This window comes from Glossina fuscipes, unplaced genomic scaffold (assembly GCF_014805625.2).
Source record: "Glossina fuscipes isolate IAEA_lab_2018 unplaced genomic scaffold, Yale_Gfus_2 3, whole genome shotgun sequence".
In the NCBI taxonomy this organism is placed as follows: domain Eukaryota; kingdom Metazoa; phylum Arthropoda; class Insecta; order Diptera; family Glossinidae; genus Glossina; species Glossina fuscipes.
Window position 1 is genome coordinate 8,764,965 of NW_023998417.1, and position 17,581 is coordinate 8,782,545.

The following is a 17,581-nucleotide window of genomic DNA, read 5'->3' on the forward strand; positions in this document are numbered from 1 at the left end:
TCATTCGAATGGAAAATTTTCTCTTATTTTTTTTATGGCTGGCAGTTTATAAAATTTCATGATGTAAAGTCACATTCGTGGAAAGCAATGGATGGATATCATTCTCATAAGTCATTATCTTTCCCTCAATGAAGATGCTTTCAATTTGTTGACGACGCAAACGCCAACATAAACAGCCTCGATACAAAAGTAGCACTCTATGTACGAAAACAATGCCGTAGGAAGTCTGTTAAATTCTTCGAACATAAATGCACCTAAAAAGCAAACATGTGATGTACGTAGCGAAAACAAGGCATTGTACAATTTACAAAAATTTTATTCATCGTGGGTGTGCAAGATACGCCAGAGCGTCCTTTTTGCTCTTTCAGTTAATATGTGTAAAAAAAAATAAGCGTAACATATATCCCGGAAATTAGTGATTTTTACAAACTCACTCCAAACTCAAATAACGGCCAAAAAAAAAAAAAAATCGCATGATATTTCAATTATTTGTTTACGACTAGCAACGGCTCTAGTGACGCGTGCCTTGATTATATTCAAAATAATAGAAATATTTGAATTTCGTGGAAAGAAAAAAAATGGACAGCATTTTCTTGGAAGCTATAAAGCCAACTCTTCTCTACCACACCCAACATTTTATCGGTGAATTAATGTGAAACTATGTCGTCCGGCCATCAATAATGCTTAGCGACCAGAAAAGATTGTTATACAAAAAAATTCGAACAATTTTTCTCGTTAATTAAAACGTAAAGTTGCAGGTGATACCTGATATCTCCCAAAAGGATACATTAACAAAAAAAGGCACGCTTCCAATTATTTTTCATTAAAAATTTGTGCATGAAAAGACTTCTTCTCAAACTGGTCTACTTACTACATTAAAAAAATTGCACGAACTGAAATTCGAATTTATGCTTCACTCCTCATATTCGCAGGAATTCACCGCCGGCGACTATTACCTGTTGGCAAGTCTTAAACGAGTTGCTTCAGGAAAAAAAAAAACATAATTCGATTAAATAATGTTTTCAGAAAAGTGTTCTACAAGCGTTAGATTGATTCTACGAGAGGTTATGTTGATGGAAAAATGTCACTTTTTCTACAAAAAAATTATTATTTTTTCTCCTTAACACAGTCCCGGAAATTATTGATCACCATGCTTTATATGCGATACCGACTTCGCTACTTAATTTAATATTTTATTTCCCATTTTACTTTGAATTTTTTTATATTATTTTTGCTTCGTTGATTTTACAATGTCTTTTGTATTTGGTTTGAGTAGTTATTGTTCTTTGTAACATTAACATTTTTTTTTTTTTTTTTGTTTCGTTACTTACAAATAAATTTTATTGAGATTTTTCCTTTTCTTGGAAATTATTCGGAGTTATTCTATTAACATACACATATATACTACTCATACTAGCATAGATGACATTAGGAATGGATTTATACCGCACTTATCTCCTAATATGCTTTCTCTAACCCTTCACATTACGTTCGTTTTAATTGGGGTTAGAGAGAATGTAATTATGTTGACGATGATGATTATTATGATTATGATTATAAATTTAGCCAGAGAATAAATTCTAAGACTAAAGTCTTAAAAAAGCACTAGCATCTAAGGCTTTCGGCTTTGAGATTTGAACCGACGACCATTGAATTGCTAGTCGAGACTCTTGCCTACTCGGCCACTCAGGCGGATAGAATGTAATTAACTGTAAGTTAATCTTAAGAAAAATTGGGTTTGGCAGCGCACAGAAACGATCTGCAAATCCTAAAGGCTTCAGAAAAGAAAACAAACTCAAAGTAACGGATATTTAGAAGGGTGCGTGCATTGATAACAATAGTTTCGACTATTATGTCAAAGCTTGAAACACAAACACATTGTAATTTTGCAATTTTGAATTATTTCAGTAACGATGGGCTCTTATCTTTTTCTGAATTGCATAAATCTCTTACCATTATGCGTATCTTTTTCTTCTCTAAAAGAAACTACTTTTAAAACATAATACGCAAGAAAATTGTACTCAACTGTGGCCGAATTTTCTACACCTACCAAACCTTTATCTTTAAAAATCCAGACAGAAAAATACAAATGCTCTGTAATAGTAGCAGCTCGGGTCTGAATTTCCCTATTTTCATACACTTGCTGCAAGGATCAGCAATACAATATTTTTAATCTTTTTATCGGTTGTAGTTTATGAGTAACGAACCAAAACACAACTCTTTTTGCTTTTCAAAAAAAGACGAGATGTTCTCAGTTTATGTTTTGTCGCATCTGTGATCCTAGACTAATTTGGTTCATGGCTCCTTATGGGCCGGCGGTCACCATGACATCTAACAATTATTCTCAATGTTTTTACTCAGCTTTAACTCGTTGCCTTAATTCTTACAGCCCGGAGTATGTTTTACATGAACCGTTAGACGGACAGACGACTAAATTTATTCAGATTGTTTGAACAAGAAACTTTATGCTTTATAGCGCTTCTACAGGCTTTTTGTGTATGTTGCAAGCATTTTTACAAGATGAATGTGGCCGTTCATCTCCTTCGGTGTCATGGGCATAAAAATTGTACACAACACAAAATACATTCTTGAAACATTATTTCTCTTAACACTAATGATGCTTTTAAGGTAAAGCAATAACCAATTAAAATGTTATAGTCGGACAAGGACGACTAATAAATAGCCTGCACTATGTCATCCGGAGCTAGTCTAAGAATTCGATATAAAGAGATATTTTCTCTAAGAAGCCTTTCGTATGGTCGCATTGCATTTAAATTTTTCAGTTTCATTTAGCGTCGTAACGAGTATTTCAAAATAGGGCTCCATATGAGCAATGGCGTGGTTCGATCTAATACATTTTATAATGAATCTTTCTTGAGCATGTGAATGTGTGAATGCATCAAATATCATTAATACGTCTCGAAAGTTATCACTTGTGGCTCTCACATAAGCATTGTTTCGAGAGACAACAGACATTCAACAAAAGTTTCTAAATTCATTGTTAACCAAAAAAAAAAAAAAAATGTTGCATTAAGTTGTTTTGGATGTTGCATACGCCCGTAAGCGTTTTATATGCCGTTGCCGCATATAGTGTAGGGATACAATAATCTCATCTTCTTCTTCTCGTATCCAATTATTTTGCTATCGGTAATAAATTTTAAAAGCATTTACATGCTTTTGAAGTAATATTTTCCGTAAATATTACAAAATAAGATAAATGCCTTCTATGACGAAGATAAGTGAGCTGAAAATTGAACCTTTTACATAAATTTGTTGCAGGATTATGTAAAGTTATTGATGTAACTGCTTAATGTACATTATTCACGGTGAATTCGTAAATGGATTTTCTTTCAAAGGTTCAAATTTGTATCGTTCGGTGGGTGTTGCTTATCAACATACAGAACCGACAATTTTATTATTTTTTTTTTTTTTCTTTTTTCTTATGCGCACATACAGCAGTGGTTTATATTTTTAAAACCAAAAATTATATTCATTTTAAAAATGAAACAACTTTAAGATGTGACAGGATATGAAAAAAGTTTGTTCGTCGTTATTATAGGAGAGAAACTTATCTCTATATAAAAATCACTTTCATAACTGTTTTTTTATGGTAATCATTGCGAAGGATTGACTGAAAAATTCTTTCAAATATTTTTTATTCAGTGCATCATACATGTCTATGTGTGGACGCATAAGTGTACTGCTCCTGTTTGAGTCGAAATAAAAAATTGACAAATTATTTTCCATTAACAATTTCAGTTACAATTTGCTTTTTAAAAGTTATCCCCTCTCCTGTTGAGAGCAACAGACTCTTTCTAACTAATCAAATAGGATTTCTATTATCAGAAATTCGATCTGCGTAGTCAATTTAATTCTGAACCTACACATAATATCATATCTTGAAATTCCTTTATAAAAACTTGGGGACTTCTTTGTTCCTCGAAAATTAGATCTATGCTTCAATACCAATTTAAATCGCACAATAAAGCGAAGCTTGAAATTATTTTTATACATGTTTAAGATTAATAGTCAAGACGTGGACCTGTAGATATGCATGCATATGAAATGCAAATAAGACGTGAAGTAATTTGCTCTACGTTTTCCATGTATTGAAAGGAAAGCAAGTACTAGTGCGGTTCATACGTCATGTGTGACATAACCCTTAGAAATTTTCCTAGATCGTCCCAAGATAATCTTTAGATATCGAGAGATATGTAGCTTTTATCATTTTATGAAGAAAATTTAAATGCTGCATTAACGGTTCCAAGAATCGAATCTGGATCCTTCGGTTGAATGCCATATGTCTTAACCACTAGGCTAACCCCTAAGAGAAGAAAAGTTGTGGGTAATTTTGTTGTGCTAACCACAATGGACCGACTTTACGCCACCATTATGGTTTGGGGTTTACAAACAATCATTTAATTTTTAATAGTTAGAAGAGTAAAAGAACGGTTGAATTTATTGGTTCAAAGGATGCTTTAAAAGCATGGTAATGGAAAAAAAATTTAGAAATAAATCATCACATTGGTCTTTGGCGACCGGTAATAAAAGCTGCTTGCGCCGTTCCTTGCAACCAGGATCTTAAAGAAGAACGTGAAGCCTTACATATACCGCAATTAGGTGCCACTGTACTATCAATCAGTTCGATTTAAAACCACATACGACAATGACTGCAGCTGCAATTTCTAGAACTTTTAAAAAGACAAAAAACGACGCAATGTGGCAACAAGATATCGCGAATCTTCGAAATCTAGTCCAATGTATAGCAAAACTAGTTTAGGTAATGTTAGCAGCACTAACCTGCAATGTGTGCTAGCTTTCCTATCAGCAGGTTTCAATCGCTGACTTATCGTCTATTCGAACAGGGCTTTTCTTTTTAAGACAATCACCAAAAAATGGGTTCCTTTAAATAGATAATCTCAAAAGAAGAAGATTATTGTTTCTTCGTGAAATGCGCACAGGAGAATAAGCAATAGTTTGAACTAAACCTGTCTTGTCATTTTTTGTTCATAATATGCATTAAAGTTTTTTAAAAAAAAATCAGCAGAAACTTATTCACGCTCCCAGTACAATGCGAAATTCATGAGGTCAATGCCAGTTACTAGGAAAATGATAAATTAATTGCATTAAATTAAAAAAAAACAAACTCATTTTCTGTCTCTCCCTATTACAGTGACAACTTTTCCTCAACAACCTTGACCTGAATAACTGCTAACCATATGTATAAATAAATATAAATATAAATACAGCATCACTTGGCCTTTATACAATTAACAAAACTCCCATTACACTGACTTCGAAAGCATATATAGCTTTTCTATCTCCCACTGATTTTTTTTGTTTTAATTCAATTTTTATACTCATCAGCGAAGGACGGGAGGTATATTCATTTTGCCGAAATGCTTGCGACACCGAGAAGAAAGCTTTCTGAGACCTAATAAAGTGCATGTATTCTTGGCAAGCATTAAATTCTGAAGTAATTTAAGCATGTCTGTCTGTCCGTCCACGTAGAGTCTTTTGTATACATTCTTCTGATCGCAAAAATGCAGTAATCGGCCAGTTTTTTGCTAGTTACTCGTAAGTTAAACGATGCGAGAATGTCGCGAAAACTATTCTCTATATTCCTCATGTGATGATATATTAAAAATGTGTATAAAAATGTGTTAATTGTAAAAAAAAATGGACCCCATAACGTAGCGGAGTCAAATTCTCTTAGGAGTGTAATTAATTGTGTATCCAGTATAAGGACTTGGAAAGTAAGATATAATAAAGTGAAAGGAGATTAATTTTTTCTTCACAATCCCATCGATATGGGCACCAAGCAAAATGGGGCTTGCACAGTAGATAAAGAAAGCTATTGTGGACACACGATATCAACATCAAAAAAAATAGAAAAAATTTTCCTTGCCCACGCAATATTATATCGAGTATGGAAAATAAATTTTTTTCCGTTTTTTTTTTTTTTTTTTTTCCTAGAATAACAGTGACGAGTATAAAAAATTCGATTGCAGATGAATATAATTTTTTTACTTGCTAATTAATTCATATGCACCTGTATTGCATTTTCCTGTAATTTTTCGCAAAAAATATAAAAATTAAAACTTTAATTGGAAATGTTTTCAAAGTAAATCAACTTTCACTGGCGACACCGACTTTAATGTTATAATTATGGCATACAGTACTACTTAATGTTATTCCACTATTGCATTTATAAGGAAAAATAAAAGTTGACTCCATCACAAAAAAAAAAAAAAAATGAAAGAAATATATGAAGTAGTAGTGCAGAGTGCTTTTTGACATTTTTTTTGCTCAAAAGTCGATTTAATATCGTTTTCTACGTAATTACTATAAAATGCATTAAAAGTTCATAGCAAATAATTAGAGCAGAAGTGGGTGGTTAAATGTGTGAACGCGTATGTGCCGACTTATAATTCATAATGCAATATAATCTATAACGCATTCCATGAACTCTGTATGAAAGTAAATTTTGGTTATTGTTGTTGTTATTGTTTTTGTTGTTTTCTTTTCTTTTTTTTTTCATTACAAAAGATTTAAAACTCCTTTCTTTCCATTGTCTTTCAACTCAACTCAAAATGTAATCATTTTGTTTCCATTTATTTATTTCAAATTTATTATTAAAGGTGCTTTGCCATTAGTGACCGCCACGACATTTTGTTTTACGTACAAATGGAAATGGTTAATAATAGCATCATATTGCCTTATGTCACTTTGGGGCCTTTATAAGGTAACTATATAAAGTTTGAAGAGTAATATATGCATAAATGTATATAACTTTAGCAATAATAAATAGTACGACCAAGCGTATGAGTACTATTTTCAAATTTATTTCTTTGTAATATTTCAAATAATTTTTCTTTTTTTTTTTTTTTTTGAATTTTAAATATCTTATATAAAAAAGTAATTCATTGTTTTTTTTCCTGTGTTGTGTGTGTGTGTGTGTTTTTTTTTTTGTTTTTATTTAGGCCCTAACTGCCAGTTCGCCGTGGCAGCGTCGTTTATGTTTTGCTTTGCCCTTTACCATGCGATCGATTTTAACATTTTTGCGCACATTAGGCGTAGTGGGTGGCAACGATGTCGCATTGCCTCATGTTTACCTACAGGTAAGTGATTTTTTTAATAATTTGTTATTATCAGGATACTTTGTTTTTGTGTTATTTGTTTTAAATTTCTATCATTTGGCTCTCTTTCAACTCTACTAAACGTTAACGAACATAAATTCAAATAAATATGAATATATATATATAAAAAAGAGTTTTAGCAAAGGCGACCGACCATTCGTACAATTCTTCATTTATTCTCATGGCGTAATAAGAAAACTTATATCTTATCTCTATGTAGAAACTTGATTTTCTTGGATGCATTTATACAAGGGGAACGCCTAAGGTGTGAACCGAATTCACGTTTAGTTTTCCTGTCAAGAATCTTAATATGATCTAAACTATATCAAGCCATGCAATAAGTTACTAAGTTCTTAATGTAATCGTATAATAAATATTAATAAATATAAAAATAATTTATTATTATAACTTATTTATTTCTTTTATATTATTATAAAATCTTTTATGTTATTTTTATCATAACTTTATTTATGATTATTATTATGTTTTTTTTTTTTTTTTTTTTTTTTTTTTTTAATTGTAACTTATGATATGAATTTATTATAAGAACTTATGTACACTTATGATATGAGCTTTGTTATTACAATTTCTCCTAATTACGATTATTGTATTTATTTTGTAACTTATTCTCCTCCTATTACAGCTTATTATGTATATAACATATTACGAGGTATCTACATATATGAAGACTAACTTTCCGTGATCCCCGTGAATCTTTACATACAGTGAGATCTAATAATTAGAACAATGTTGTCCAAATTTGATGCAACTAATTTTTATGGTAAATTGTCATTGAAGACCGTCTCTCACCATAAAATATTTAACAATAGACCTTTTACCATATAAGGGCTTACTTTTCGTAGAAACGGTCATAGGGAAAGGGATACCTTGACTTGGTCTATTCCATCTAAACTTCTGAGATCAAGTTAGAATAGCAAAGTATTATTAGTCAGCAAATTTGTAAAAATTGCAAATTTTTTCCTTATATCCGATTGCTTAAAATGAGGAAAATGTTCGCAAAAAGAAACTGATATCTGCAGATTGAACAGAAATATGCATGAGAAGGCACTAGCCAGACAAGCCTAAAGATAGACATGCAAGCGTAAGTAAATAAGAAGAAGTAAACGCTTATGGATGTTACATTCATCCGCACCAGCTTATTATAGCTTGCAGTAAAAAAGGGGCGTAGTGTGTAATAATATCAATATTGTTGGTTCTTTCGTTTTATCAAAATATTCAAATACTTATGTCAACAAGAATAAACATGCGATAGAATGACACGTCAAGAGCAATTCGTGCTGATTTTATTGATTTAACTGAGAAATTTAAATTGCAGATAGTAAGGAAATAGAGTTCGCATTGTTGAAGGTAATTAAATAGAAAAAATTAAATTTTTAAATATAATTATGAATGCCATGAATTATGTCCTTGAGTGTACAAATGCAAAATACACAAATATGCACCGAAAATTTTGCAAAGTATTCGAGTAGAATGTCGAAAAGAAAACATTGAGTCTTTTCCGTATAAATTAGTGCTCGGTATACCGGTATAATTTCAGATCAATAATTCTGAATTCGTGAAGTCAAAAGCCAAAGGGCAGTAGATAGATGCAACGCGCTCTACCGAACTTTCTGAAGAATTTTACCATATTTCATATTATTCTGACAATGGCGGGAATGATAAATAAAAAAATTTTCCCTTTCATAGAGAAGACTCGTCGTCCAGGGCCTTCCAAAAACTACAACTATATGAACTTTAACAATTTGGTTATCGCTAACCGCAAAACCAACACGAGTGGCATTTAAGAAAACAGCAAAAAAAAGTCGGAAATTTATCAAAACTTAGATTGTACCGCGAAGTCATAAAGTAGTGCTTGAATAAAATTAAAGTTAGGTGAATACAAATGAAAACCCGAAAGTGGGCCACAGACCATCATTAAATTAGCGTTGACACTTCGCTTAGTGCAGTTATGCACATAAGTCGTCGAAAATCGGAACAAGTCGAACCGTTCATGCTTGGACCAAAATAAATCGGTTTCCCTAATTTCATCAAAATATCTTAAAAATTACGACCCGTGGGTTTGGGCACATGATACGGAACAGAGGCATAGATGAATGACCAAGTTTAGAACAGTATATTAATAAGTAGGCCTATCTCAAGTCCTACTGCGTGTTGTACATATCCACACACAAACTTAATGCAACCTTGCATAACAAGTCGTGTTGGATATAAACAAAGCGTAAAAAAAGTTAGAGAACGTTTCCCTAACTGCATTTCCTCAAGTTGCTGATTTCGACTGCGCTAAACTTCTAGGGTAGAATTAATTCAAAGTAAAAAGCCATAATTTTTTATAATCGATTACAGTTTACTTGAACAACAACAGCGAATCATCTATAACAGATTGCATTACTAAACACCAACGGATGTTGTCGTATATATTATATATACAGGTATAATCACGAGGAGTCTGATTTTAAATATTAACATTATCATCGTGGATGTATAAAACGTGCAGAGTTTTTTGTTTTTAAGACTCCGCATATATATATATATATATATATATATAGATTCAGGTGGTGTAGGTAAATATCGGTGGAATTTTCTACTTTGACCACCATAGAGTCTCAAATCTGATCATTATTCGATAGTCCGTTTATGCTTTCATATCAAATTTTAAAATTATGGCAAAAATAGTTCCGAAAAACCGAATTTGCATTTGTTTAGCTTGTTCGGAAAATATTTTCATATCGATTCATAAGATGTCCTCGAAAATATCTTACATTTCTTAAATTTAGATGAAGTAAGCTTCCAAATATAATCACACCTTTATCGTAACTAACTAACAAGCCTTTGTTATGTCATCATGCAGAGCTCCGTTAACGGAGTTCATAAATGACTTTGTTGATCATCAAAACTTTAATATCTCGTATTAGAGAGCTACAATATAATCAACAAAATAATTTTTAAATTTCGAATTTCTTTTCCCATTATCAGTTTTGCATACATTTTCACGCCTACCATTTACTCCAACACATTTGCATAGAAATTTAATTTTCTATAATTTTTTCCGTTTTCCGTTTTCCGTGATTTCGAGAACTTCAATAGGAAAACACAGATGATCGGATAATAAAATCTCAAAATTTTATGCTCTTTTATGGTCATTTCTGTGGATTTTTATTATAAGCGAAATAAGAAAACTTGTTAGTTTAAATGTCACAGAATTTTTTTTCCCAACATCCTCCTAAGTAGCAATTCCAAGAATTATTACCAAAGTAAACAACGACAACACCTTCTCTGCCTGTCTGCCTGCTATTAAATTTAATACATTGATGAGCCGCCGAGGAGGTAGGGAAAAATGTTGATAAACTCAGCATAAAACTTTTGCACTAATGCTCTAAAAAGGAACCGCCCACAATTTAGCTTAACTCAAGTAACTTTAAATGCTTAGAAAACAATTTTCTATATATAGAAAATTTTGTTACTTTACTAAAAGGGAAAGTAAGCGGAAAAGAAATTAATTGAATCTTGGTGTCCTTTCATTAGCTTAAGGCTATACAACATTCTCGGCGAAATCTTTTTTTCATTTTATTGAAGGATGTTGCTCTAAGAAAGTTCAACCAATGTGTATCTATCTATCTATCTATCTATCAAACTGTCAACAACTTTTTGTGTTAAAAAGCATTTAAAAACTACATATCTAGAGAAAATAAGTTGATATCGCACATAGCAAGCAAGAAATTTATTTTTAACCCCAAATGGATGATTTTAAACATTAAGCAACATTTAAAGTTTATAAGTTTACGGAAATTGTTAGAAAAAGTATCGGACGGTTAGAAAAGTACAATGAACATTCCACCTGTAAAGCAAGGTTAAGTCTGGTAATAGACGAACATTACGAGTTTTATGTCAAATAATATGCATTAGGGGACAGAATTTTTTTCTCTGCCCGATCGAGACAAAAATAAGCTTTTATTGCATCGTATCGTAACTGGCGATGAAAAGTCGATCCGTTCCGAACGGAAAAATATATGGACAAATTTAGGCGTATCGTCCTTCGTCGTCGACTGCGAGAAGGAATTGTTTTGTGGCGGGAAGACGTTTTCCTGTGTGCGATGGAATAAAAAGAGTGTAGCCGGTTGGCAGTTATTAAAGTCTGATGAAACGGTTAATATCAAACGCTAGCTAGACGAACCGAATAATCACAGTCACATTTTTTATGTGGCATCCATGGGTACGGCCCTTCGGGGAGTATTTACGGTGGTTGTGGTTTTCACTCATTCCAAGCCAAAGTGGAACAAGTCGTGGTGCGGATAGGCCTCAAAACTGACCAGAGTCATACACAATAAACAATCTGGACTCTGATGCTGTTTAGGGCCCCAATTTATAGGGATTGCCTAACTCGCCAAGGGGCGTGGGCTACGCTTAAATAACCCGCGTGGCTTGGGCCACCGTGGGGTTAAGCCGTCAAGGCAGATACCCACGTAAAACCCACGTCGCATCCGTCTATCTGTCTATAGGCAACACGTAGCTCTCACGCACTCTACTAATGAGTGCTAGCCCATGCGACTTGCTCCACGTACTCGATCTCGCTTGATAACCAATTGTTTGCTGAGCAGCGCTTCGCCTCTTACGAATATGTACCAAAATTGTTCAAAAGAGCCACTGTCTTGAGTCAAAATTTTTGTTTCATACTTATGTACAGGGGCATCTCAAGAACAGAAAGTCCACAATCTATCCAATAAAGGCAAAATAAGTAAATGTTATAAAAATGTGGGATAAATAATAGACCAAATCGTCGCGCCAATAGGAGCAACACCAAGTTAACAATGCAGGTGTGAGATTTAAATTAGAAAATAGGTACGCAAATTGAGAGGTTTCACGGGTAACCGAAGAATCAAAAGTAATAAAAATTTTTAAGATTAGACCAATATGCAAAGCCTTTCCAATCTTTCTATGTCGTTCGGTGTTTTAAAAATTAAAGAATGCGTGGATGAATTGACGTGATTCGTCAACCTGCCTACGCAATGTAAAGGAAAGCATTAAATACGATCTTTAGTTTACGGAATCGCAAGGTCATCATGAATAATTTTACTGGAAAACATGCACAAGGCGTTAATAATTCGACGACAAGTCTAAGCTGAGATTAAGATTTTTATAGTATTTCAATATTTCATTCACTGTTCACTGTTCACCATAATTGTGTGCCATACGTGTGAATGGGTGCAGTAAACCTTATAAAATCAAAAAAAAAAAGGTAAAGGGACAGCAGATTAATAGTCATATTACTCTTCTTCTTTTTATTTCAATTTAGATAAACCTAACTTTATAAAACGAATTATTTTTAAATGATTTATAGAAAAAAAAAAAGAAAAAAAAGGCTCACAACCACGCAAATATATTTAGCTGACAGCTAACCTTTTAGCACGTAATGCATTGAAAAATCAGATATAAGCGATTTTTACATTTCATTCGAATGTATTTTTAATGCAATTACAAAAGCGAAAATCATTTGTCAAATCAATTATGTGCTGTTAAGCGGTTATATCAATTTGGACTGTCAAACCTGAAAACATAATTGCAATGCATTTGCATGGAAAGGTATTTGCAAAAAAACAAAAAATCCTGGTATGCTTTAAATCTCATGCAATGCATTTAAGTAGACAAACATTTCAAATACTTTTTATTTTACATTCCACCGCCACGCACTCATCGCCTTTATGTAATACATTAAGAGTGACTTGAGTAAATTTGAATATGTTGAGGCTAATCAAATAATAATCCAAGTTTGTCAGTTCACTTCTCCATCAACGGATCTTGAATACTAAGCCCCGATGCCTCAATAAATAAATAAATAAAAGTACGCACCATGAAAACCGCTTGTGACTTGCTTTTCCCAACACCTTGCACAGCCATAAACGAAAATGTAATAACCTCGTGCTTAAAGAGCTTTCAGGCAAAGCAACTTTTTTTTTTTTTTTCTTATGAAGAATTTTATATTTTTGTCTTCAGGGCAAAGCAATAAAGCGTTTATACTCAACATTGTCTGAATTTTTTATGTCCACTGCAAAGTCCCATTACATTCAAAGCATTTTCCTCTATAGCAATTTGTACCAACAAAAATCTTTGTCTTCTCCTTTTGTTTTTATAGCTTTTCCATAACCTATTAAACGGTCTCTTGATTGGCTGTAAAATTTCATTAAGAAGAGATATAAGGCAGATTTAAAGTTTCACAATTCCGAAAGGAAGGAAGGAAATGTGTTACGGCTCTCTCTCTGCACCGACTTTCCCATTTTTCAAACTTAACATACCGACAATAACTGTGGTTTTAAATAATGTTTTGAGACTTTAATCGTGACATCCGACACACCAGACAGTGAACGTCATATAGGTAGTTGGCAGATCTAGTCAAAAGAATATAGACATCTAACGGTATTTCCAATGAAAATTTCTCTTCATTAGAAATGTGTGTAAATCTTATATACCTTCTGTGATGGGCATAGGGCCTAACTTAAAATACATGAAGGCATCTGAATCTGATCCAAGTTAATACCGTAGAACAAATTAATCAACCAACTGTATAATGTTATTTATCGCTAAAAATATTTCTTTTTTAAGTATTTATACGAATTCATAGCAAGCAAAGATGAGGTAAAACAGATTGAAGATCTCGTAAAGAATCTTCCACTATATGATTCTATACATTCATAGATCGGCAAAATTTAATACTTTCGACAAGCAAAATTTGAAATTATTGTTCACATATGAACTATGTTGCGAAAGACGCTTTCCTACCAACTGCATTTTAAATGAGTGGAAAGGGATACCTTTTTAAATATTTTGGTGAGATATTGATTCTATCAAAATGTTTGCATGCAGCATCTAGAAACCACCCCCGATAAAGTCCAACTCTAAATTGACGTAAGCTTATTCATCGATATGTCTATATGTCCGTTTACCGTTTGCAGTAAACAAGAGTGAAGCTAACGCCTTCAAATTTTTTGAAAACATTTGAGGTAAGCAAGCTTTCATTGAAAATCAGTCAAAGGACAGGTCCAGAGTAAAACATATACTGAGAACAACTACGATCACTCGCTCCGTCGGGGGGGATATGTAAGATTCGATCAAAGCTGAACGCCATTTTTTTCATTTCTCAGCAAGAGTTTAAGAGTAATTCTAACATTCTAAATGCCTGTCCAAATTCAGTCTTCCAAAAAGCCAATCTAAGTAAATAACAAACCCCTTTCCAGTAATATAAGCTCTAGTGTAAGACAATAATGATGGTTTGTAAATTCCAAGTTGTTTCCCTGAATTATAACAATCAATATTGAAGGATATCTAAGAAATGCACTGCACTAATTATCCCAAAATTCTTTTTCCTGGTTTCTCTTTTTGCTCTCTTCGCAGGAAGTGCTTAAGGAATTAGTTTAATTAGTGGTAGATTTATTAAAGCGCATAAAACATTCCCGACAGACTAAAGCATGGATTGACATGGATAATGGTGATGATGATGATGATGATGATGATGATGATGATGATGATGATGGTGATGATTGTGAAGATGGATATTATCCGGAACATCCGGACTGCCAATGCAAATAGAAATTATAAAAAATTATTTTATGCGACAAAAGTTTTTTCTTTCATTTTTAAAGTTTCGCATAAAGATTATTGCGTACAAAAGTGTAAACAAGTAATATTAATGAAATCTTAACAATTCGTTTACATAGGATATAACCCCGTTTCAGTGTACAAATCATAAGACTTTTTATATTTTTTGCATATATTTATTATTTAAAAAGAAAACATACGCAAAAAAAAAGTCTGTGGGAGTACGTATACGTTTTATTTATAACAGCTATTGTAGATAAGAATATGAATGAGTACCTGAAAGTAGGTTCATGCACACAATAATGTCGTTAAGTGCACACGAATAATATGTGGCTTACGTATTTATTATATATATATATATATATATATATATATACATATGTGTGTAAGCAAATGATAGATAGCTTTGAATAAAGGATAATTTCATAGGATAGCTCAACTAAAGCGAAACAAATTTTTCATAAGCTATGCTTCTATTGCGTAAAATAAATTTTTTCTTCTGTTTTCAACATCCGACACAGAGATTATATATAATTCACTTTTTCTTTATTTTCTCTTTTGAGTTTTTAGGTTTTCTCGCAAAGATTAGCAAAAAGTGAAAGTGTACTAAAATCTATAGATCAAGCTTGTAAGAGTAGTGGCGAAAACTAAAGCTAGAATAAAATTTTAAAAGTTGAAAAATGTTGTTGTTGTTGTTCCTATACACTCACTACAGAGGGCAGAGTATTAATTTAATCATCCACATAGGCCTAGCCTAAGGTGGGGGAGGAAGTGCGAAAATAGTTGAAACCAAAAACGCGTGGATAAACATCGGGGAACAGACGAAAAGACAAGCAAGCGAACTTGAATCGGTCAGTATGGCGATTCTGAATCGATTGATGTAATCAAAAGTAGATCTATCTCACGTCCGCACAAACTTAAGATATCCTTGTGGCATAAATTGTAAAGCGTATAAAAAAAGTTGAGCAAAAGCATAACAATAAAATCATTTTCGAATTGATAAGAGAATATGAAATTGAAATGAATATGAAATTTCAATATTTTCTATTGCACATTATCCGTTTCTATTATCGTTGCCAAATGCAAAATCAATCCAAATTCTTCTTTCGCAATATTATAGCCAAACTAGGTAATAAGTCTCGCCCGCAAATACTCTGCATTTCTCCATTAACAGTCAGCATTAATATCTAATAATCTATCATTTTGTCTTTTATCTTTAGGACGCTGTGTCTTTGGTAGGTGGTGCTATTGGTGCTATGCGTATCCCTGAAAAATGGTTTCCCGGTCTAGTGGATTTCTATCTTAATTCACACAATATAATGCATGTTTTAGTTGTTGTAGCCGTCTATTCAATGCATAAGGTAAGTAAATTAAGTTAAATGAACTATTAAAAGAATAGAAACAAATGAGGAAACGATGTCCCACAGTCAACAGGATATTTGATATCATTCGATTTGTAGATTGAACAAAATGGTATGTAATGAGTATACTTATGGCTATGTGACAAACTTATTCTTGTTTGCGTCATTAAGATATTTCTCGCTTTACACGTATTCTGAAGGTCTTGGGTTGCCATAGCGATGAGAATCCTTTTTTGCTTCACTCAACAACAATTATTCTTACCAAGAATACAGAATGGGTCATGGGCACACTCTCTCTCTCTCCCCCAACTTCTTTCTAACCATCGCCCTCTCACATATATGGCAAACACACTCATTGATCACTAACATAATATATATAAAAAAAAAAAAAAAAAGTAAAAAATGTACATAGGACCTGGGATACATAGGATGCAAAAAGCTCTCCGCTCTCATGTGCCGATAGGCAATTGACAAGACCGCGATCATACATCAGATCGGTTCAAATCAATCGCAAAACGAACTTCCTTTTCGCGGGACAAGAAGATGCAGTAAATTGGACGACAAGATATTTGACATTTGACAAGATCGCCGGAAGCTATAAACGAGCAGAATATACAAGGTGATGTCTTAAAAAACAGAAGGTGCACCGAGACAATATGCAGATATTTTATATAAATGGCATTTTATTGCGTGCATTTTCCTGCATTCAATATACCAATATGGCAAATAGACAACATTCGCGGACAAAATTCCGCCCAACCTAAGCGTCTTAAGCTTTAAGACAAACCCAATCATTCATTGCCGGCCCATCTAAAAGAGATTTGCTGAATACATCAATTTCGTCCGTTAATTGCTTATGCGAAAAATCACTTTGAGAGTAAAATTATTTACTAAATCAGTTAATTATTCAAGTTGAATAAATACATAACGATTTCAAGTCATGTCATTTTGAAAAACAACCGAGTTATATGAAAAATATGAAAAGGGTAACTTTCATCTGTTAATTGCTTATGTGATATCTCTTTGAGAGTTGAATTATTATTTACACAATCACCTTAAGAGTTAACTGTTTATTGTTAATTGATTTTGATTTTAGGCAACTATCAAAGACTTTGAATGGATGTCAACCACAGATTGCAATGGTTATGCTGGCAGTAATGCAACTGGTAATACTATAGAAACAATATTTACTACAAATATTGAGCTATGACCAGCTGATGATGAATTTAATAATCTGTTAAATTATTATAAACGTTTTCTATTTTTCATTAATTTTAATAATAGTTGAACAATATTCCAATAGTTTATTTATGACAAAAAGAGAATAAAAAAAAAAAAAAAAAAACATAAGAAGATGAAACGAAATACTGCAACGCAAAGGCAGTTTATTTATTAAAAATTTAAAAGAAGAAGAATAACTTTAATAGTCTTAGGGAAGAATTTTCAATAAATCGTTAATTAAAAATTATTATT

At 32.6% G+C, this 17,581-nt stretch overlaps 1 protein-coding gene across 4 annotated transcripts in view; it reads left to right on the plus strand.

Moving 5' to 3' along the window:
• LOC119634670 (uncharacterized protein DDB_G0271670) overlaps window positions 1-17,455 on the plus strand; it is a 70,566-nt gene extending 53,111 nt beyond the window's left edge. For all 4 annotated transcript variants that reach the window (XM_038028959.1, XM_038028956.1, XM_038028957.1 and 1 more), the window contains exons 4-7: window positions 6,642-6,745; window positions 6,984-7,121; window positions 15,968-16,108; window positions 17,205-17,455. In XM_038028959.1, the coding sequence (XP_037884887.1) occupies window positions 6,642-6,745; window positions 6,984-7,121; window positions 15,968-16,108; window positions 17,205-17,318 (497 nt within the window). In that variant the 3' untranslated portion in view covers window positions 17,319-17,455. The remainder of the gene's footprint in view (window positions 1-6,641; window positions 6,746-6,983; window positions 7,122-15,967; window positions 16,109-17,204) is intronic.
• The last annotated feature ends 126 nt before the right edge of the window (window positions 17,456-17,581 follow it).